The 24,925-nt window shown below is 39.9% G+C and overlaps 1 protein-coding gene across 1 annotated transcript in view; it reads right to left on the reverse strand.

Moving 5' to 3' along the window:
- Positions 1-24,925, reverse strand: part of DOK6 (docking protein 6) — a 312,711-nt gene that overhangs the window by 97,813 nt on the left and 189,973 nt on the right. The window contains exon 5 of the mRNA XM_004579438.4: positions 21,439-21,628. Coding sequence (XP_004579495.1) covers positions 21,439-21,628 — 190 coding nt within the window. The remainder of the gene's footprint in view (positions 1-21,438; positions 21,629-24,925) is intronic.

Consider the following 24,925-nt stretch of genomic DNA (forward strand, 5'->3'; position numbering starts at 1 on the left):
ATGTGTATGTATTCCAATTCAATAAGAAATGACAAACAAGTAACTGGGCAAGTGTCTATTCCTTACTACTTCACATGAGAACTCACAATCTCTACCGTTGCTTATGCCAACAGTGTTACGACCCATGTAAAGAATAGAAAGTTGGAGTCATTTCTCTTTGTCTTTAATTTTAAGTGGCTGTTCTCCCAGGATGCTCTTGTTAACACTGAGGGGTTGTGTTGCTCATCTTCCTAGGAAGGCTTTTGCTTCCATTTGTAGATTTTGCTTTCAAATCCAATTATGTTTGCTGTGAATCTTACTTTTTACATTTCTTATTCATTTGTGTCTTTTTATTTGAAAGTCCTTGTAATTCATTAATAAATTGTAATAAATTGTTCATATGAGACATTTTGATTTTCTTCTAAGCACCTGATGTTGTAAATATCCCTTTCGACACTATTTTTGCTACATCTCATGGGCACTGATATTCTTGTGTTTCTTGTTATTTCTTCAGCGCCACATGGGTCATGTATAGCATTGTTTTCTACAGGAAGATTTTTGATTTTCTTTTTCATCACTTGAATGACTCACTGGTCATTCTGTAGAATTGAGTTTAACTTCATGTTGGTGTAAAATTCCTGTTTTCCTCCTGTTGTGGATTGTGTTTTCTGGCTCTGTATTTAAGGGGATGTATAATACAAGTGTTGTGGAGACTGACAAGCCCAGAAGTGGAGACAGTGTAGCATGTATCTCTACATCTGGATCAAAGATGGACTCCCAGCGAAACTGTTGAGTATATCCTGACAGCAGGATGCTGGATTCTCTGACACTGTCCATGCCTTGTGGGTTTAAGTCAATTATCGTACTAATTCCACACTGGCATTATTCCTGGCTTTTGCAATAGGCAAAAGCAAGTCTTCTCAGTTTCTTTTTCTTCAGGAATGAGCTCCTAATTCATATCACTTTTCCACCTTAATTTCACTATAGATCTGAAAATACTTTGCCAGTGTTACTATCAAAAAGAGTCTCCTCAGTCCCCCTCTGCACATGGATGTCCTCAGGTGTTTTCCTCTGGTGATCGAATGCAGTAATGGATGGCGCACAGCTTCCAGTCTTGGTCTTAGATTCCCGGACCTCGTTTCTCTTGGAATGCTTGCTCTCAGATTCAGTGATGACGCCTTAGAGAAGCCCGAGCAGTGCCCCAACGCCTTCCCCTGGGTACTTGGATGACATTCTTTGGCATCATGAGCACGTGGCTCTTTGAGATGAGGCAATCAAAGAAACTGCTCAGGCATGAGAGAATTGTGAAAGGTGATGAGGATACTAATAGTAACACTATTAAAAAGATGGATTTTTCTTTTTTTCTTCCACCATCTTCAGATAGTAGCCAAGTAGTCAGCACATTGTTAATTGGTTTTGAAATTCTCATTTTCCCATCTTTATAAAAATTTGTAGTTTTTTGGGGATGAAATATCTTTTTTTCTCTGTAACTATTTGCTTATTTTGAGGACTGAATGTGGTAACCCTAGGGCCTGGAATCTCTTTGGATTTGTTCTTGGTGTCCATTGCTTATCCCTGCTATTCCTTCTGTAGTCCTGCCATCCAAAGATCTCTGATTATGTTTTAAATTAATTTAACATATTTTTATTAAAATAATCAGAGCATTCAAATGCATATTTTATTTTGAGATTACTTATGCTCACATTCTCCAAGATCTTGCCTTGCAAATGCATGTTGAATTAGAGTTGCTGACAGAACGAATTAATAGGTGAAGCAAATCAAAGAATCAAAATGTCTTTGGCTTAGAGACCTGAACTTAAGTATTTAGAGAAATAAATGCAATAGAAATTAATGCTTAATTCTCGGCAATTAAAAAGTTATCTTACTTTGAGAACTCATTAATTATAGACCAAGTTTATGTGAACATTCCCTGAGGTTATTGGGTCTTAGAAGCTACGGGGGCAGCATTTTAGGGTCTCAACAGTAAGAAAGGCAATCATGATTAACTATTAAAAACAAATAAACAGCTCTGTATCAAAAGTCATTCCACACCAGAAACTTACAAAAGACTGATGAGAGGCTGGCAATATGGTATGGTATGTAAAAATGCTTCCTGTAATCCTGGCATTCCATATGGGTGCCAGTTCACTGCTCCACTTCCCATCCAGCTCCCTGATAATGGAATGGGAAATCCGGGGAAGATGTCTCAAAGCTGGGGCCCTTGTTCATGCAGAAGGCCTGAAAGAAGCTCCTGGCCCCTGGCTTGGCTTGGCCCAGCCTTGACCATTGTGGCAATCTGGGATGAACTAGTGGTGGAAGAACTTGTTCTTTCTGGTTTTCCTTCTCTCTCTAACTCTCACTGTCAAATAAATACGTCTGAAAAAAAAGGGCTACTTAAATTTCCTGAGGAGGCCTGGGCCACAATGGGAGTTACTGCTAAAGAAACTATCTAATAATAAAGTGAAGAAAGAAAAATACATGAAGCGTAAATACATAAATAACATCACTGTAATATTCATTAGTATAATTTATGATGAATTTGTGATACAGAATCATAATTATATTAATAACATTCAAAGATATTAACATATGTGTAAGTAACATGTGCAAGTTATTATTCACTTAACAATGCATACTAGATAATAAAGTGTATATATGTTTACATATGTGAACATCATCAGGCGAAATCTGTGCTTGCTAAATTATGGTTGCATGCATATTTTTGTGAAGAACTAATAGAAACCAGTTGTCAATTACATGAGACCTTGGAACCCACGTGATTGTGACTGAAAGTAATGGAAGAGTTAAGGAAAGAGAAAATAGCAGTGGCTTGGATGAGGCTTGACTGTATCAACATGCCAGCTGCTGACGCACAGGAATCTGCAATCTCTGCTCACAATCTAAATAAAAGCTGTGACAGAGAATAAAATACAATGGTTAACGTGCTTCTTGTACATTAAGAGCTTAATAATTCTCAGAAGAGGAAAGAAGACTAGACGTAATCAGTATCTCCAGCAGGAGGCAGGAGTCGCCCTGCTCCTCCGCGCCTGGAGTCGCCCTGTCCTCGGTGCCTGGAGTCGCCCTGTCCTAGGCGCCTGGAGTCGCCCTGTCCTCGGTGCCTGGAGTCGCCCTGTCCTCCTCCGCGCCTGGAGTCGCCCTGTCCTCGGTGCCTGGAGTCGCCCTGTCCTCGGTGCCTGGAGTCGCCCTGCTCCTCCGCGCCTGGAGTCGCCCTGTCCTCCTCGATGTCTGGAGTCGCCCTGTCCTCGGTGCCTGGAGTCGCCCTGTCCTCGGTGCCTGGAGTCGCCCTGTCCTCGGTGCCTGGAGTCGCCCTGTCCTCCTCGATGTCTGGAGTCGCCCTGTCCTAGGCGCCTGGAGTCGCCCTGTCCTCGGTGCCTGGAGTCGCCCTGTCCTCCTCGATGTCTGGAGTCGCCCTGTCCTAGGCGCCTGGAGTCGCCCTGTCCTCGGTGCCTGGAGTCGCCCTGTCCTCGGTGGCTGGAAGATTCAGTGCTTGCAGACCTCCGCCCGTGCTGCTGCCAACAAGGGTGACAGCGAGTGGTGCCACAGCAATTTGGAAAAGGGCATTTTCTGCTGATTTTTCAAAAATATATGTTTATGTATATATATTAAAGATTTATTTTTTTTATTGCAAAGTCAGATATACAGAGAGGAGGAGAGACAGAGGAAGATCTTCTGTCGGATGATTCACTCCCCAAGTGACCACAATGGCCTGTGCTGCACTGATCCAAAGCCAGGAGCCAGGATCTTCCTCCAGATCTCCCACATGGGTGCAGGGTCCCAAGGCTTTGGGCCGTCCTACACCCAAGCCACAGGCAGGGAGCTGGATGGGAGGTGGGGCTGCTGGGATAAGAACTTGCACCCATACAGGATGCTGGCGAGTTCCAGGTGAGGACCTTAGCCACTAGGCCACCGCACCAGGGCCACATTTATATTTTAAATGCAGAGTTACACAGAGAGACACACACAGATGGCTTACTGTCCAGATGGCCAGACTGGCCAAGCCTGACCCAAGCAGAAGCCTGGAGTCAGGAGTTTCATCTGAATCTCCAACACAAGAACTGGGGTCCAAATGCGTCACCACCCGCAGATGGTGGCTTGACTCACTCTGCTGCAACACTGGCTCCACTGATTTTTTTTGAAAGAGCATTGAAGGAGTTACATTTCTTAGAGAAATACACTTAGAAAACATATTTCCGCACTAGTTAAGTTTGTTATTTTCTGTTTTGTTTTTCATTTTGGTCCTGTTGATTCTGGGGACCTCCTCTCAGGGGAATAAACAATCCACCTGCAGGGTTGTTTTTCAAATGCGAACAAATCCATCCAAAGCCAGGAGCTCCACTCACCTCCTTATTGAGGCTCCACACTCCTGGGCCTTTATCTATCTTTCCTAAATAGGTATGGAGAGTTGTCACACTGTAATGGTCACCCACATGCCCCAGGTCCCTCTGTTAATTAATGAGTAAATTAATTAACTAATTTGAGTAGTTAAGTTTCCTGAGAATAACCAGATCATTCTGGCTCCCCAGCTCCGCTACAGACCTGCTGACCCATGACTATCGCTCCCCAACACCTGGCTTCCTGGCTGAAGCCCCTGTCAACACTCCTCATGCCCTGGCCTTTTTCTCCTTGGAACTGTGAGTAGCCAAGCATTTTTATCAATGGCGATCATTTCCTGTTCTTCCAATTCCATCATTGCTGAGTAATAATAAAGCCTATTAAAAACCCTACCCATGGTATGCAGAATACTCAAACATACACATGAAAAAACAGCTTGCACCGCCGTGCTCACTGCAGCGCAATCGACCATCACAAAGCACGGAAACAATCTAGATGCGCACTGAAAGGGGACTGGTCAAAGAAACTGTAGTATATCGCTTAAAAAGAAAAAAATGCTATTGTTCACGTCCAAATGGTCTAAATGGACAACATTATGCTATGTGAAATGAACCAACCCGGAAAGGACAAATATTGCACATTTGCTCTAATATAAGAAAACCTCCATCAAGAATGCAAAACAAAACCTAAGCCAAAAATCATACACCTGTAATCCCACAAAGGATGGGATGGAGACCAGAATTCTTGGAATCAAAGAAAATCAACAGAATACATCTCTACAACTGAATAAAAGTAGACTCTCAACGAAGCTTCTATACCTAGACAACAGAATATTAAACTTTCTACCCTTGCTTATGCCAACAGTGTCATGCATGACCCAAACAAACAGCAGAAAGTTGGAGTAGAAACTACACCTAATAGACTATGTTACTACACCATACAGGGGACAAAGCAGGGAAGACATGACAAATGTCCTTTTTAATACCGTTTTCTGCTAGAGCTCATGGGTTCTGACATTTTTGCTTTTATTTTCATTTCTTAAAGTTTATTTTTTCCTTGTTCATTCCTCAGTAACACATAGGTCATACAGGGGCATCACCTTCTTTCTGATTTCCTTGTTTTTTCTTCCATGACATACTGGTCATTCAGTAGCATGTTATTTAACTTCCTGGTGTTGTAATTCTTTTACTTTTCGTCTTGCTGCTGATTTCGCTTTGTGGTTTTCACTTAAGGGAGTGTATAGTAACTGTATAATAGAGACTAGCATAAGCACAGAGAGGATGCAATGCAGTATGCATCTGTACTTTCAAAGCAAAGCTGGACTCCCAATGAAGCTGTTACACATGTTTTGACAATAGGGTCCTGGACTCTCTGCCAATGTCCATACCTACAATGTCAGGATATACTTAAATGGCAGAATGGTGAACCTATGATTGTTTGTCAAAGACTATATACTATTATAGTAATATGGGGCAAACCAGTGGTGGGCAGAGGGTTTGGGGAGGGAAGAGGGGAAGTCCCGGAGCCCATGACTCTGTAGTATAAAATAATAATCTAAAAAAAGAAATTAAAAGTAAAAAAAGAGCACATTACCCATGGATCTTTAGGTACTTTTTAATGTAATATAAAGTACAATTTCCCATTTTTCTATCATTTGCATAACTTGCTTCATTCCTCAAAGCTTATGTTTTACTGAGAAATAGAATTATAAATGGGATTTAAGGGATACTTTCACATATTAATCTTTGTGTTATGAAACCTTTTTAACATGAACTATTACATCATGTAAAAATCCAGCAATATTTTCATCTACATTTTATTCCAGGAATTTATAGAATGAAGTGCCTTACTCTTTGTCGTGAAGAAAGGGGAGAGGAAATGACTCCTTAAAGACAGAACCTGTCCAAACAGCAAGCACGGTGAGCATACTTTAGAAGCCAGCTCACTAACCTATGTACTGCAAGTGTTCTCACACTTAGCACGCTAACCTAACGTTAATTATCTTACTCTAAATACGAGAAATGGAGCAGGCGATATGAAAGGTTTCCACTTCCCTAACCCCACTAAGGAGCAGGAGTAGACTTATTGGCTGTCAAGACACTTAACTGCCTAGACCAGGGCCTGACACACAGAAAAACAACAGAACTAGTTAATACACACTATTTGTACGATAAATGTGAATTGTCTAAGTAATGTATAACCTCTTCTGATCCAGTTTTGAACCCCTTACAATTTACATTTTAAAACATTCATTAATTTGAAAGGCAGAAAGACACACACACAGAGTTCATTCCCCAACTGGCCATGGCTGGGCCAGGCCAAAGCCAGGAGCGTGGACCTCCATCTTAGTCTCCCACGAGGGTGACAGGGACCCAAGCACTTCCACCATCATCTGCTGCCTTTCCACGTGCAAGACCAAGGAGCTAGATTGGAAGCAAAGCAGCTGAGACTCGAACTGACACTTTAATATAGGATGGCCACTATATTTTGCATTTTCTAACAACCCTTGTAATGTGTAAACAAGCTTACGGCGTGGCCTGGTGGCTAAGGTCCTCGCCTTGATCCCATATGGCCGCTGGTTCTGATCCCGGCAGCTCCACTTCCTCTCTGTCTCTCCTCCTCTTAGTATATCTTTGTAATAAAAATAAAATAAATCTAAAAAAAAAAAAAAAAGACAGAACCTGTATCTGTGCAGTGAACCATGATGTCAAATAAACACAAGCTTAACGTGTCAATCAAAATAAAAAAACAGAATTAATGGGCTTAGCAGGAAACTCAAGTGAAGCTTTAGCTAAAGTAAGAAACTAAAGTAAGCTAAACTTCTCCCATGGGGAACAGGTAAGGGAATCACAGACTATCCACACCCCTATGAATGGAATCACCTTGAATGATTGAAAAAGCTGGACCCTCAATCTGCCTGTCATGCCAGCACTCCCTGAGAGCATCAAGGTGAGCTCACTCTGGTCCAGCTCCTTCCTTACACATTTGGTAAAGCAGAGGATGATGCTCTAAGTCCTGACACTCACCTGGGAGACCCGGATGGATTCCAGACTCCTGGCTTCATCGAGCCACGTCAGGGGCTGCAGCCATCTGGGGACTGAGCAAGTAGATGGAACATTTCTTTCTCTCTGCCTCTCCCTCTTTGTAACTAAGTGTCTTTAAAGTAAATGAGTAAATAATCAATCATTTGTTGTTGTTTTAAAGCATCAGGCTTAGTGAAATGATCAATTGTGAGTTTAAATGATGCTGTACTATATAAACTAGGTCAGTCTTCTTCAGAGGCTCAGTGGGGTGCGCAAAGTTGCTCATGTGGGTGTCTATTTGAAAACTAAAAATAGTTTAAAACTGTTTTTAGCAAAACAGAGCATGATTTAAACACCAGGAAAAAGCAGAGCAACAAACAGTTCCCTGTCGTAAGTGAGCACAGGGAGACAGACGTTTGCCGAGTCTGCTGTCTTATGCAGCTATGGGTATCTTTAGGCCACTCTGAGAAATTTCTTCAGACAGCAGGAAGGATGCTGAAACTAAGCAGGAGCACTTTAAGTAAGATTGTTGTGTCTACTCTATCATGTTGGTAAAGTACAGGGTCAGCAGAATTGTACAAATGAAGACACAAGCCACAAGCAAATCTTACAGTTTTCAAGGTGAAGGTTTTTACCATTTCCACAGTGAAGAGAAAACAGGGGGCCTGGTATTAGAATTTAATTGTACCACATTCACATTTTTTTCATGAATAAGTATTAACTAAGCTACACACTAAAGGAACCAGTCCTGCTCATTCCACAAAAGACAAGCTCAGCTATGTTTTTCCAGTTAACTTTTGAGATAGATCTTTGGCAGAATATCGTGGACTAAGTGGGCTTTAAACAGCTAATGTCATCAGGAATTTGGCAGGAAGGGACGCCTCTTCAGGGAGCCTCAGCTCTGACGGGGTGAGTCCTGCATCCCAGGAGAGGCAGGGGATTGTCTGACCCGCCTTAACACAGACAAGACGGAGGGAATGTGTGTAAACACAGTCGAATCAACCAGGGCTTCACCTGCTGAAGTGCCTGAGCAGTTCTCCTTTGGATTACATTTCATATTCACTATTAAACTTTTAATTCCAGCAAAATTAGCAATTTTCTCCTAAACTCCCTGGTGAACGTATCCATTTCTGCCAATGTTCTTAATCCCAATATAACGAAGGCAATCACAGTAATCTCAAAAATCATCAGATATTCAAGTAGAATAGATTCAGGGTGAGAACGGAAAGCAGTAGAAAATCCATGGACCCAAGTTTTGTTGGCCTCAAAGGGTATACAATTTTAGAGATTATTTCATCTCAAATCAGAAGAGTAGGAAAACAGTTTACATGAACAAAATGACAAAAATACATGATAAATTATGTGATGGCTTCAGGAGCCCCTCGAAAGTTTAAATTTCTAGGTTACTGTTTCAATGGCAAGGTGAGTTTATTGTAATTTAAAGTAGTATGATTAAGTATCCTTTCACTTTAGATAACTGAATCACGAAAAACACAATGACATGTTTAGCACTTCATTTATTGGAGATCTTCGGAGAATAAGCTTCTTATGCACACTTATGCACACATAACAAGTACATCTAAGGTCTGCTGTTTTATTACATAAAGTATGTGCAAGAGATCCTATACCCTTGAAAATCCTGTTTTTCTTTTGATGAAGAGTTAAAAATTGCGATCTTCTAATTTTATCTTGAGCTGTTACACTCTTTAAAATAAGCAAATAACATTTATTCAATTTTTGCAAAAAAGGGAATTCATATCCTAAATTAAACTTATACACAAATGCAGTTTGAATCAACATGAAAAATAAAATGTAATAAAATTTCTACAAAAATTAATGATTTAATCTTAGGAATCAAAGTGAGGAAAGTTGTTTCAATTATTTTACTAACATGGAGAAATATTCAGTTTCTTTTTCTACTTGATTCATCAATGATCTCCTATTACAGGATAAAATACCATTTGCATTATTGATGAATGATTAAAACAGAATAATTTATGGCTAGGAAGGAAAACATGATGCTTAAGAAGTCTCTTGGATAGATAAATATCAAGTGAAAAGGCATCATTCAGAATTTAAAGAACCAATTATATTTTCTTATTAAAAATAGTAAAATAATATTATTTCCTATATCCAATAATTTTAGTCCAAGGAGATACTATTCCCAAAAAGAAATAATTCAGAAGATATATCAATGTATTGGTTTGTTATGAATCAACATGAAAAGCAAAATGTAAAAAAAATTTCTAACCACAAAAATAAAATATTTGGGAATATATTCAACTAAAGAAGTGAATGATCTGCACAATGAAACCTTGAGGAAATGAATCATAAATGAAACACAAAAAAGGACAGATATTCCTTGTACACTTACTGAGTTAATATTATTAAAATGACCAAAATATCAAAAGCTATCTACATAGTTAGTTCAATTTCTATCAAAGTGCAAAAGATATTCCTTATAGAATTAGAAAAAATAATTCCAAAGTACTGTGGAACCACAAAATTCAGACCAATCAAATCCTGAGGGGGGAAAATTCAGATAGAGGCATTCCAGTCCTTGACTTTCTATCATAAAAAGATGGCTTGGTACTACAGCAAAGACTGACTCACGGATCAACAGAGCAGAACAGACAGCACAGAAACTAACCCATGTGCACATGGCCAACTCATTTAAAAAAATGCCCTGACCATATATTAAACAAATAATCCATTTAATAAATGGGGCTGGATAAACTCTATGTATGCATGTATGTATGTATGCATGTAGAAGAATGGATTGAGATCCCTACCCTTCATCATATACAAAATCAATTCAAGATGGAAAAATGATCTAAATTTAATGGTTGACATCGGGAAGTTGCTGTAAGAAAATATGGAGCAAGCACATCAAGACATTGGTGCAGCTGATGGCTGCTGGGCTAGACACCCTCTGTCCTCCACTCCCCCACAGAAAAGCACAAATGGGGTTCCACTCATCTCAGACGCTTTTACACGTCTAAGGAAACAATCATTAGAGCAAAGGGATATCCAACGGAATAGAGAAAATGTATTTGCAAGCTTCCTATCCTACAAAGGATTAATCTCCAGACTAGATCAGCAACCAAAAATCTCAAAAAACAGCCAATGGAGTTAAGAAATGGGCAAAGAACCACACAAGGCTGCTCTCGGAAGTACGACATGAAAACATACTCAACACTGCTGGTCGTGGCAGTCACAAGAAGGCACCCCTCCCACTAGTCAGAATGTGTAATATCCAAATAGCAGCTCTTACAGACTGTTGGTGAGAATGTGCTGTGAGCATTTTTCTTTGATTTTTCTCAAACCACAGTGATTTGAGGTTTCTGTTTAGGAAGCTGTGTTCCCAGGTGTTATCTTTGGAAACTTGTTTATCCTCCCTTGATGGGTTAACTGACTACAGTATTTCTCTGAAACTAGGGTCCTCCTTGAGGACTGAGGTAAGGAAGACAAGAGCTAGAGGGCAGATCCAACCCTGAGCCACTGGCCTCTGTGCATCTTCCAGCCAGAAGCAAACTTGGGCCAGGTGAAAACTGGGACAGCTGTAAATAAATTAGGCTCAGGTTTAATCTTAGTCAACTCTTCCTAGTAAAGCAGAGAGAACAAACAATATCCAATCTCACAAGCAGTTCAACCAGTTTCTGTTTTCACAACAGAACAAGGTATAATAGGCTTTGGCTAAGGCAATTATAAATCCATGATCTATGAAAGCATGAGGAAACCTAGTGCCTGGAAGTGTCTAAGTTTATTTTGCTCTACATGTAACATTAATTTCAGTTCTCATAATCTAATACACACTTGTGCCAAAAGTTACTACAATGTCTTCGTCATCTGTCTGTAATCGGCCCTGGAAGCAACGAACTTCCATCTCACGAATCATTTTCTTTGACCTATAAACAACTACAGAAGACTTAACACATTTGCAGTGAGAAGACACACGCCTTCCAGCACTGGTATATCTGAACTGGGTCTGCTATGATCTTGAGCAAACGGATTTTCATTCTCTTCATTTGCAATCAAAAGAACCAGAAAATCTACTTTGCATGACACTTGTGATACAAGGTATATGAAAATTTACAAATATTTGGAATACATTCCATGCTTAAAACATTAATTTTCTCCTATAAGATGAGGAAAATCTAGGCAAAAAATAAGTTTGGAGAATTAATTTTGACACAACCTCAATTTCCTTGACATGGCATTATTATATTTTCTTCTTTTGCTAAGCTTAAAAATCCAGACATTTGAATTCTTAAAATTAAGTAAAATATAAGCTAAGCTTAAAATATTGTGACTTATATATTTCCAGCAGTACATGTACCTAATGCAATGTGTAGGAGATTAAGATAATGACACATCCAGGATCTTCGCATAGAGCTTATTCAGACACAAGGGGGTGAAGGGGAAACAAACTTCTGCAAATACAAAAGTAACTTCAGTTTTGATTCACCTTCCAGAACTTTATAGTGGGAGTTTATACATGAGATGTTAGCAGTAAACTATTATAATAAAAGCATGAGAAACTAACTTTGGAGTTATGGGTAAAATCAATACATATGACCACTTAAGGACTTCAAAATTTCTCTTTGCAGTTAGCTCAAAAGCCTAAAAGCCTAGTTAGCTTAAAAGCTATTGTTTTTACACTTCTCTGCTTAGTATGCATGGGTGGATTTCTAAATGAGATTTACGCATGTGGTTATCAACGTCATGAACTTAAATGAACCCCAAACCATGATGGATCTTGAGGGATACGTTAGCTATCTCTGAAAGCCCTTTTAAATAAAGCTTCATGAATCGTCTCAGCAACTGCAACAAACCATTGATATGTGCACTGTCTGCCTAGGGAGCTGTTTCCCTGGATGGAGTGGTTCATATTCAGCACATTTCATAAAATAAGGCGCCTATTTTCAAGAGCGTCGGATTTGGAAAGGAACCTCTTCGATTCTCCAAACTGCCTTCCACTGTGCTGTGCACACCGACTTTAATCTCCCAGTTACATCTGATAGCCTTCAAAGCCCATATTTCAAAGCATATCATTTCATTTGACCTTCCTATCACGACAGCAGGTGGACACAGTACAATATCTATTTTTTTACTTTTAAGTTTTTGTGAATGAAAAAAATAGACTTTAGGAAGGTGAATGAACAACGTGGGTCACAGAGAAACGGAGCAGCTGGCAGCTGTGGAAGTCAAGTCTGAGCTGTTAGGTTCTTCCTGGATTTGAGGCTGATTCAATCTCGCATTCAGCACTTCCTAGCTATCTGATTCACTCTCACACCAGAGAACAATGGCTCAGGACTCTTAACCGCAACCATTAACCTAGTTAAAGAACTCCTTAGAAAGATATCCCACATAAAGGCACCCGATAAACACATGTAAAGTTTAAATTCATGCTTACTTTTTGAATTAAGAGCAATTCCCTATAACCTCAAGTCCATGATTATGTATCGATTTATTGTTTGGATGTCCTGGAAAGTAGTCCTGGTGCTCAGCTCTATCTGCCTTTCCAACAAGCTGTCTTTCCACTTAACCTTTCTCATCCGAACCTCCAGCTCCATGCTCTGCTGCCCATCCAGCCCTACAGGGGGGCTCTGACACCCCGTCACCCTTGCAGCAAATTTTCTTCATTGAAACTTCCGTAAAGCCCTGAAACTGATTTACTGCTTTTTTTTTTTTTTGCCTAAGTAGTATTTCTCTCCAAATATCTTATGCTCGCTACACTTCCCAACACCCAGTGCAGTTTGGAAAGCAGATGACTGGTTCCTGACAAAGAGCTCAGAACATAAGGGACACACTTGAGCCAAAGAATTTATTTCTTGATGCAAGTGTTGCTGTGATTGCCCAGCATAATTGCCCAGAACCAAAGTGGGCCAGCCTAAGTGGGAAATAAATTCCTTTGCTTTAAACCACTGAAATAGTGTTTGGTTAAGAATAAATCTACTGCATCCTAATAATGTTGCTGTAATAAATAAGTAGCTCTCAAATATATGGCATTATAACAGTGATTGAGCCAGGGATAAAAGAAAATAGTGTGGGAGCTAGAAAGACGATATCATGAGGCAGTGAGACATTTAGTGAAATGCTGTGCTCAGGGGGAGATCTGTGGCATCTCGGGAGGCCAGCTGCAGGACTCCCAAGCTTCTAAATTATAAGGACAAAACCAAATTAAAAATAAAGGGCTTAATTCTTTCAGCTGACAGTGGGGAGGCAGAAAGCTACTGCTATTCTATCATTCAGAACAGTGACTTTAGAAAATGTGTAACCAGCTGTAGTCTCAGCTCCAGCATTCTGCTGTTCACCTGCCCATGAAATCGTAGGTATAAGCAACTGTAGAGATTCTAGTATCTTGTTGTCAAGGTATATTTAACAGTTTCATTGGGACCTTATTTTATTTGGGAGTAGAGACGCTACAGCTAGACTACAGCTGAAGGATTAAATTATTGCAAAGTAATGGGAACAATGGAGAGGAAAGAAGGGGGGAAGGAAGGGACGACAAGGCGGGAAGTCCTATACTTAAAACACTGTATAATGGAAAATAATAAAAAAGAGGAAAGAAGGAAGGAAGGGAGGGAGGGAAAGGAGAAAAAGAAGGACAGAAGGAGAGAGCAAGAGAGAGAGAGAGAGAGAGAGAGAGAGAGAGAGAACCTGTAACCACACATGCTCTGTTCTCTGAAAAACTAGATGGCTCTTATACTAAGCATGGAGTCCAGGTACTTATTGTCCAGATGGGTTGAACAGTTTCTTGGGGAGACCATTTCTGGTCCGAAGTCAGAGCTGGTATAATATCATCACAGTCAATTAAGAGTCCCAATATAACATCAACAGCAATTTGCAATATTATGGAATTGACATGGTTTTGAGTAACCAGTATGTTAAAAAAAAAAAAAAAACTAGATGGCTCTGTTGTCAGCTTACAGACCTTCAAAGGCTTCCCTACAGGAAACAGAAACCACTCTTTGAAATGTAAATGGGAGAGGAGACAGAATTCTTACCACTCAGTTTCACAGCTTAGAGAGCCCAACTTGAAGAGCCAACTCCTTTCTCCTGTTTAAAGATAGATTTTCCCCCATTCACTGTGTGAAGCCAATTAACTAACACCAGCGATCACCCCAATGACTAGAATGAACTACTGATGACAAAGGAGCTGTCTTCTCTTGCATGAAGCTGCTATTTCTCCGTGTTTAGAGAAGCTTTTTCTAAATTTACATTTCCCCAATAAACTTTAAGGAAACAGGCTGCATAACAAACTTTTCATGGGGTTTACTGACTGTCCAAATGTTACTACAAAATGAAAACCTGAGAAAGAAATTGAGAATTTGCAATGAAACATGGAAGAGATTTGAGAATTTCAGATCCTTAAAAAACTGGAAAAAATACACATGCAAAGATACCACACAGTAGGAGTCAAAATCAGAAAAGTCTTTAAATGAAAAAGGCAAGTTAAAGAGTTTTAAAGAAGAACAGTAGATCAACTGTGAAATGTTCACACCTATTGCTTTAAAATCTGTCAGTTGATTAAGGTGTGTCTAGATTGAACTTGAGAAAGAATTGATCAGGAGAGCCTTGTGTCCCAGGGCAGAAGGTAGACTGAGAAACATGGAACAGCTGGGGAGATTGCCTTGCTTCTGATTCAGACATGGCCTCAAGGATGGGACAAAGGGAATGGCAAGAAAGAGGGCAGAGCCCAGGAGAACACAGACGAGCCAAGTGCCCTCAAGAGCAGCGTGAGAATCCCCGCTCACTCTTGTTCGCAGGTGTCTAGGAGGCCAGTGCCTCACCTCAGCCCTTTCCTCGAGCTGGAGTGTTCTGGCCGTAGGCAGAAAAGCAAGCTTTGTGGATCATTCTTTCGGCACCAAGGGAAGTCATGTCTGGGACTAATGAAGGCATAGATACAAATCACTCCAAGGCTCCAGCATCCGGCTGGCGGGTGTTCTTAGCGCAAGTCTGAAAGTGCGGCGGAAGGGGCTGAACATGCTGCTGGCTGCCTAGAGGTGTCATTGCAGCAGATTCATGCTTTCTGGGGACTGCACTTGCTTCCGTGCGACCGGTGCTCCGGCTGTTACAGAAACGGCACCGTCCTAATGTTTTGTGTGAGTTCAGCCTGCTCTCTATCAAAATAGCAGAGTACATGGACTTCCTGTTAAGACATTTATTTTCTCATGCTACGGAGACCTAGCTTAGGGTGACAACATGGTCAGGTTCAGGAGAAAGTTCTTTGTGGTTTGTGAATGGCCACCTTCTCACAGTACGGTAATGTGCCTTTTTTCCTTTTAATAGGAGCAGAGTGAAGAATTATCTGTGTCTCATAAAGCCAGAAATCTATTGATTTGTGACTTTGCCCTTATGAGTTCATTTAACTGTAATTACCTGCACAACAGCCTTACTTCCACCTATAATTGTATTGGGGGGAGTGGATGGGGCTTTTCAATGCATGAATGTTATAACCTTTCAACACATATGTAATGTGCCTCCTGGAGGATGGTCCTACCTTTTTCGTTCCTGCCACTGTGAGAGATGAGGTGGCTTAGGATTGCCTTGTCTGGGTCACCTGATCGCAGCAGCCCATACTTTGGATTGGGGGGCCTCCTCTTGGTGAGGTCTCCATCAGATACAGCTTAAGTGATAAATGAATCTGTTACATTCAGTCTTTGGCATTTGAAGATGCCATTATTATTATTTGAATTACATAGCATAACTACTTTCATAATACATAACTTGCTGTGCTTCCTTTGCTTATACTTCCTACATTATATCATGACCATTTGTCTCTTTAAGTGCTGTTGGAGCTCATTTTGAGGGGTGAGAATGTATTACCCAATCTTTACTTCTCTTGTCCTCACTATAGTATCTGAAAAATGAGCTAAATAATCTGAAGAATAAATGGGGTTTTTGATGTCACAACAAGAGATAAATCATAACATTAACTGAGCTATATTTACATGTATAAGCAATTAGGAAATTATCAACAATGTTTGCAACATCAAAAAGTAACAGGCTGATCTAAAACCCTCCCTTTAGTTTAAAAAAAAATCATATGAAGACAATGCCTTTAAGGACTTGGTGCCGTCATCTCCCCCGCCCCTGTGTAATTCAGTAAATCCTGCAACAATAATCCTAGAACCAATTTCCCCCCTAGGACCGAGCATTAATTAAATGCCTTAGGAAACTCTTCTCATCAAGAAATGCAAGCTCTGATCTTAGATTTTGCTCCATTGATTCTAAAGTTCAATACACTCCTATTGAACCCACACACACTTTAGTGGGAATTGCTTTTCACCAATTGGTCTGTTGGGAATCAATGACAGTTTAAGGACTTTTCACTCTCTTTCAGAAAGTTCCTAAACTTGATTAATGGTCATTATCAAGAAATGATATTTGAAAATCCATAGAGAGAAACCGAGGTACTGATTTGGGCTCTCTCTGCCCCCATTAGCGGCAAGTACCACTCATTCCCAAGATGCACATCTCCCTTGAAATCACTCTTCGATTTGTCTGAGCAAACTGTTCATGGCTCAGCTCACTCATTCCTCAGCTACATGTGGTTTTACATGTAGCGTTTCTGGGAGGAAGTGCATTTCATAGCTAGGTATGGGTCTCGAACAGCATCACTCAGGGCTTGCTGCCACCTGGCACTGAGGTCTTCGTACATGTTCAAAATTTTCCCACTTCCACCAGTTACAGCAATGTTGGCAATGCACTTGACTCTAGTCATATATCAGTTTAACTAATGACAACTCTTACATGTTCAGAGAAGCACTGTTTTAAAACTGTGAGTCCTCCTTGCTGGTTTCAAACTTCCTCAGGCCATCTTTTGATAGACAGACACATGGACCAACCAGCATAAAACACACAGAACAAACACCTCAAAAAGAAATCCCAGAGTGTCGACAGTACACGCTTTTATGAAAAATTTGTGCTACAATCACTCTGCATGGCAAATAAAACATTTTGTGGAAAAAGAACAATTAAGGGCCGTGATAATTCAACAGAGTTTTAGAGGAGTTCAATCTTATATGTGATAAGGTTTAAATTTAGAAATTTAGAAAACTTAGAAATTCCTTCAGTAACTTATACCTTTGAAAAGTTGGTTGACTCTAATAGCCAAAATTAAAAAAATCTGAAGTTCTAAAATAATAGTTACGAATCTCAGAAAATTTTAAATTTTGAATTATTAGATTGGAAGGTTCAATTGGTAAAATATATATGATGCCCAAGAATTTAAGATATAGGGCACTCAACCTGTACAACAGGTATTTTTTACTGTTTTATCTTTCCACCTATAGCTTCTTTTATCTTTTAAAAGTATACATTGTTCGGCCCCGAGTCGCCCACTTCTGGGGCCTGCTCAAGCCCGCCCCTGGGCCTGTGCACAACCGGCAAGACCAGGGCGAACTGGGCATGCTTCTCCTGAATAAATGATGGACATCTGTTCCTGCTGCTCACGTTTCTGCTTCAGGGGTACAACAGGATTTGACAATGCAATTGAACAAGTCTGGCAGAAAGGAGAGAATTTTGACACATCTAATTTTAACACTTTCCAGTCAGCACAGAAATATAAGTGAATAGTTATAATTTCATACCAAACAATATGCTGTGTAGCAAGCTAATAAAATGATGTGGAAAATGGAGATGGTAGGCACCAGGTTGCTAAGATGACTTGCCACGCCTCCCCTGCCACACAGACCATTACACTGCCCCAGTCTGAGCACCAGCACTCTTACCAGGCCAGACCCAAGGATGATAATGTCACACTTTCACTTCTCTAGTTCTACTCTTGACAAGTTTCCTGCTGTTAACTGCCTTTAATGAGAGAAAGAGAACCTGGAACTTGCAAATCAGATGCACAAAATTATGACAAATGTTAACAATTAAAAATGAGGGCCCGGCGGCGTGGCCTAGTGGCTAAAGTCCTCACCTTGCACGCCCCGGGATCCCATATGGGCGCCGGTTCTAATCCCGGCAGCTCCACCTCCCATCCAGCTCCCTGCTTGTGGCCTGGGAAAGCAGAAGAGGACGGCCCAATGCTTTGGGACCCTGCACCCACATGGGAGACCTGGAAGAAGTTCCTGGTTCCCGGCATTGGATCGGCGCGCACTGGCCCGTTGCGGCTCACTTGGGGAGTGAATCATTGGGTGGAAGATCTTCCTCTCTGTCTCTCCTCCTCTCTGTATATCCGGCTTTCCAATAATAATAAAATCTTAAAAAAAAAAAACAATTAAAAATGAGCAAATGACACCCAAAATTCAGAGAGGGGGAAAAATAAAAATAAGCTACACTGAGAAGGACAGATTCCACTTTGATTCCTGGCTGTACAACTTCTCAAGCAGCTTTCTGTTAATGCACCTGAGAAAGAATGATGCCTCAGGGACTCGGGTCCTTGCCACCCACGTGGAGGGCACAGGGGCAGTCCCTCGCTGCTGGCTTTGGCTTTGTTCAACCCCGGCTGGTGCAGTTAGAGGATCGAAGGTCTCCTGTTCTTCTTTCTCTCTCACTCTCACTCCATTAATTCATTATTATAATGTTAGCATTTATGGGGGGAGAATGGTGCAATATTTTTATACCTACAGTTGTATGAACTGATATCACTTTCCACGAAAAAAAAATGTACTGCCATGTGAGGAAGCTTGAAAATGTTCATAGGGCTGGTCTAGTACGTAAGTAGAGACTTGCTTTTCTTTACACATGTGGTAGGTGTCGCCTAATTCCTCCTTATTTATTATAGTGGGCAGCAACAATGGAGTATGCACTCATTTTAAGGAGTCACACCTTAGCAAGTTCTACATCCTACTGACTCTTCAAGAAACAGAAATCTATTAACGACAGCTGTGCTGTAATCACCTGTTAGGTGGATCCAGCCATTTCACATTTCCCCTCATTTGTCCTGCAAGTTGTGGCTTTTCTTATTACTGGTCATGTTTCCTGCTGTCTGGGCTACGGATATGTCTTAGCAAGAGCTCGCCATGGAAGACAGTTCTTCACACTTAAACAAGAAGTTGCATTCAGAAACTGGAATCAAGCAAATCATATAATTTCTGAAAAACAGCAGGTTATCATGTTTCCTTAAATGCCTATGATAGGGTGATACAATGTTGTGTCCTGATTCAACACACTCACTAATTCCTCCTTTCAAATAAAGTTAAAAATATAGACTTCTGTTCATCCAATATAAAAAAAACAAAACAAGCTGAAAGACAGAGTGTATAAATGACCTGGATTAAGGCCGTAAGCTACAGAGCTCTGGTTTAAACCTTCAGAGCCCACAGGAATGTGTGAAGATTATTTTTAAATAGTAACATAATTTTTTAAAGAAGTTAGACTGGCAAAAACAAAATTTAAAAAAGCATAAAATGTATTTTCTAAGACAACAAACAAAAGCTTTGAATATTATAGACATGTTGAACCCAGCATTTATATTTTCCATGCATCTTAGGGTTCAGATTTAAAATAGAGGTTGTAAAAGACAAATTCATATCGATTATCAGAAAGCCAGCGGGACACACAGTAACTTCAACCTCCGGTTGAGAATATCAGTTCAGAAATGTCTGCAGGCTCAGTTCATGCCTCTTTAAGACTAAACGAACGAGAAATTAACGAAGATTGGTGCAGATAGGTGTGAATGGGCTAAAAATCCCGAAAAGGAAAGAAGGCTGGTTGTTACTTGAACAGAAGCCTATGGAAATGACAGAACAGACGAGACAGTTAGATTTTCCTACAAAAGAAAAGGGTGATGGCTGCTGCATCCAAGGCCAGGGGCAGGGGAGCGAGCCCAGGGAAATGCTGACCAGGAGAAGCTATTCAGGTCATTTACACATGAAACAACCACTTTAAGGTCCATAAAAATAAATGTATCAGATTGCTATGCCAGTGACTCTCTTCCTTTTCATAGATGTTATTTTTAAAATAGTGCATATGTTTGAAAAGATTCATTTTCTTATGAAAGTTTCACTTTCAACTATTTATCCAGAATATGAGTTCCATTAGATTCTCAATTTCCAGCTAGACCAAAATAGGTAGCAGAATGAGTTGATAACTACCAAGTCAACACAGGCCCAAGACTCTGGGCGTAATCAGTGCAGCTGAGACACATCTGGCTGCGAGCAGGCTCCAGCTAGCAAAGCCACTGCAGCACAGAATGTGTTTTCTTAGATTTTCAAGGGACACATAACATACCCCATTTAGAGATCAGCACAATTTGACTTTGAATAATCTTTCACAGTTTTGTGAGAATAAAGTTTTGAACTTAAAATTGCCCTATCAGATGCAATGAAACCTCTCTATACCTTCTGGGTCTGCAGTTTCATTTTAGGAATGCGTAAAGACTTGTATCAAACATCTCTTTCTCACACTGAATCCTCAAATCTCAATCTTATCTTTTGCCTGTGACAGCAGCACACTGGTGAAATTTGTTTAGTTGTAGTTTGCATCTAAACCATGTCCGTGAATAACATCCATGAATCAACTGTTCATTTCAAAATTTGGATTTGATTCTAACCATTTGTTGTGATGAAGAAAGTAACATCTTTGCTTTCTATGACTAGGTATAAAATCTGAGCTATCCATCTCACAAATTATGGATTTGCCAGCATTTCTTCAGTTATTCTGAATTAATATCTTCCTCACCCAATGTTAGTAGTCATCTGTACGAATAATATGTTGATTTATCTCAAGCCAAATTGGCAATTAAGAAACAATTTTACACAAAAGTCACTTCACATTGTTCTTCTTAAAATTTGAAAAAATAATGCAAACAGGTAGACATTTAAATTCTGAAAACCTCGCCGCATGCTTCTACATTTAAAATATGTAGTATTATAATAAAATTGCAAAGTATATAACATTATAAAGATAATATGAAAATAATGCAATGTTAATGTAAGAGAAGAGTGGTAATGCACTTAGAAATTTACTTGGAAAAGTAGTACCATTTTATCCAAAGGATCAATAAGAATCTAAAAAAAAGGTATACATATAAATGCTGATCCCACTGTCTGTAATGGCAGACAGAGCCCCTCTCTCCTACGCCAGCCACCCTCCTCCTGCACTGGGTTGCTGTGTCGGAACTCACCTTCCTGACTCAAAGGTGAACCACGTCGAGTCTCGGCCGTACCTCCTCAGGGAGCTGAGCGGCCACATCACCAGTTTGACCTTGGCATTGTGGATATCCCAGAGATAGATATTCTCATGCGTGATCTGCATGGTGCATTCACCATAAATATCCAGATTTGGCGTTGGCATCAGATACACATTGAATCGTTCTACAGAGAAATAGGAAAGGCAGGAGACTGAGTGAGAAGAGGTGTGAGGAGGGCAGCTCTCTACACGTTGGTCTTTTCAGACTTCAGAAAGCAATTGTGTATCTGGGCGACAATGATGGGCATGACAAACATTTCCTCTTCCCACTCTGTTATGAGTGAAAGGGTTCATTGCTCTTATCAACTCAATCATTCACTCATTCTGAAACTTTTCCTCATCTTCATTCTCTGTACCAAGAGTCCAATCATTAAATTTTATGATGCAAAAAATAGGGCAAACGTGGAGTCTGCTCAGGAGTCTGAACTCTTTGTAGTTGGACATCACAGACACAATTATTGGAGGAATGTATCATTTATTCTGTTTAAGCAAGAAATTACTCAAAATCACGTTTTGACATGTAGTATTTGATGTGTGCTCTGACTCACTAGCAATTACACACAGCAAAAATGATTGTTTCAATCTCAATACAAATGTGTCATGGTGTTATTCAGTATATAATAATAGCAGATATTCATTCATACCTTTTGGAGAACTTGCAGTGTTGCCTTCATAAGTAAAATAGAAATACACAATTTTTCACATTTGTATGTTCTGTGGTTGTAAAACCTAATATGAAGCAATGATTTTAAACTTTGCTTTGTAACCTTCTGTGTTTCTCAAAAGCTAGTCCAAAATTCTGCAGTCCCCCATTCTATTGCATGAATTTCACTTTGAAAAATAATGTTGCTTTACAAATTCCAAAACGTAATGAACTTGGTATACCCTTTAAACATCCTATAAAATATCCCCAGTTCCTAGCAACACATCTCTGGTTTATAGTAAGTGATCAATAAACATCAGTTAACTGTATGAATGAGATAAATATATGCCATGATGAATAGTGGATGTAAGAATTGGGGAATTACAAAAAATAATGAGTCATGAAGACAAAAGTTCAAGAATTATTGCCAGACACATTTCTGTGAGTTAGAATTTAATTGTGAAGAGCTCTTTAAAGGCAGTGCTGTCAGGTTAATTATTTTGAAAAATGTGACAGTGCGGCTGCAGTTGGGAGACGAATACACACAGGAACATGTTCTTATCAATCAGAGTGTATTGGTCTTTTGTGCTAAATGGTTGCTGCTACTGAGCTACAACTGTCTGTGCAATAGAAGAATCTTTGCCCTGGTAGCCACATTAGCCAGTAAGCAGTCTCTGATGCCAAAAACCAGTATTCAGATTTTCAATGGTTTAAATTAATGTGGGCATGACAGATTAACATTTAGTAGCCACAAAGGCAATATTTATATGCATTGTCTGGAAGTTTTGGGACAAAACATAAAGTACTTATTTAATTTTCTCCTTAGATTACTGACCTGTGAAATTAATACACTGGGATCAATTTTGTAAGGGCAAAATAAAGAAAGAATACTGTCCCACTAATTATTTGCAAAAAAGCCCAAATAAACATATATTCCATGTGTCATTAAAATTCCACAACCAGGTATTAACATATAACATTAAAAATCCCTCAAATTCCTGTTGTCATTTCCATGGCAATGGCATTAGAGGTAACAGGGCAAAGGGCATGACAGCATATAATGGTGTAAAATGAAAACTATACCGAACAGACTAAGGTATAGAGACAACACGTGAACATCAATTTTCTCCTCTTCGGTCGAGACACATTTGGTGGAGTGAATGTCAGTAAAATTCTTTTGTGCATAGGATATACACTGTTGTACATGTGTCAGCAGAGGCAGGCACTTGGCACAGCAATGCCTGACCCCATACCCAACTGCCAGGGCTCAAGACTCAACTCCAGGAAGCAGTAGGTGATGGGCCAAGCACATGGGTCAATTCTACCCATATTGTAGACATGGACCCACTTCTGAATTCCTGTTTTAGCCTGACCCAGCCAGAGATAGGTTGGGCTTTTGAGGATATTAACTAGCATTTGGGAGATTTCTGTCTGTCTCTATTTCTCTGTCTCTGCATTTTAATAATAATAAAAAAGAACTAATCAATATAATACAACAGAACTTGCAACTTTTTAGAAAGATGATAAAGCATTTTCCTACATTCTTTCATTTACTTCAGTTTTAGAATGAGAATAGCAGAGAATCATTGCCAAAATGCCTTGAGACTGCACTTCTTACAAAGTATTGAAACAAATATCATGAACCATTACTTCTGGTTCTTAAGGCTGTGCCAACCCTCGATGTTCATACTCAGGGTTTGATATCTAAAAACTGAAGAAAAACGTAATCTTGACATTGGGTGTCCTGCAGGCAGATGGTGTGTTAAACCTAACAGGACTTTTTAGATTTTTACTGTAACATCTGTGTATTCCACATTTGCAGAAAACAAACAGAAGAGCTCAAACATTACGCTGTGAAGCCTAGAAAAAGGTGACTACATGAATTTAGTAAGCTTCATGATACAAGGCTCTACACATCAGAATTGTTGAGGCACATCTACAGACAAGTAACAACAGCTGAATAACCTGCACCGAAGATGCTATTCCCATCTAATATAAAGCACCTGCCTTCTACTTAGTTCTTTTTTTGGCCTAGCAAAATCTTCCTTTTGTTACTATTTTTTACAATGTATGGGCTGAATTAGATTATGAAATTTTTAATTTTAAAATATTCAAAATCTGCTATCCCTGAGTGGTTAAATCCAAAGGATTCACATTCAACTAAACCATGGATTAATTTAATCCGATTGAAAATTAACCACATGAAGAGCAAGCAGCACATCGGCCATCAGTGCTTCACTGGATCCTGTGGGAGGAGCAAGGCAGCTTTCTACCTTTGCTCTGAAGGCATCTACTCATCTAGTAACATAAAACAATATTTTACTGAAATTTGTTAAGGCTGTTGATGGAAAGAGTATTTAAATATGTAGTTGTTAACATTGACTCTACTAAAATAATTTTTTAAATCAGTATAGCAGAGAGGCCTTTTAAATCACTAACAATGTCACTTTTTAGACTTAAGAAATACTTTGGTCTGTATTATCTAACTTTACTGTAGTAGATTTGGCCTTCTTCATTGTTTCTGCCACAACAGATCTGGGCTGGACCTTGGTGATGCACATTCTACTTCTCCCCAGGAGATGCTGACACTGCTGCTCTGAGGGCCACACTTGGAGAACTGTCACTTCGTGAAGATCTTTTGAAAGCATCACCAGAGAAGTAGTCATGGTCTGGAGACACAGGGTAGCACACAGGAAACAGTGTCCCAGGAAACGGGCAGAATGTGGGGACACTGAGGGAGTCACCAATGCTGGAAGCGACTGAAACCTTCCCTTCTCAG

Source organism: Ochotona princeps, chromosome 18, assembly GCF_030435755.1.
Source record: "Ochotona princeps isolate mOchPri1 chromosome 18, mOchPri1.hap1, whole genome shotgun sequence".
NCBI lineage: Eukaryota > Metazoa > Chordata > Mammalia > Lagomorpha > Ochotonidae > Ochotona > Ochotona princeps.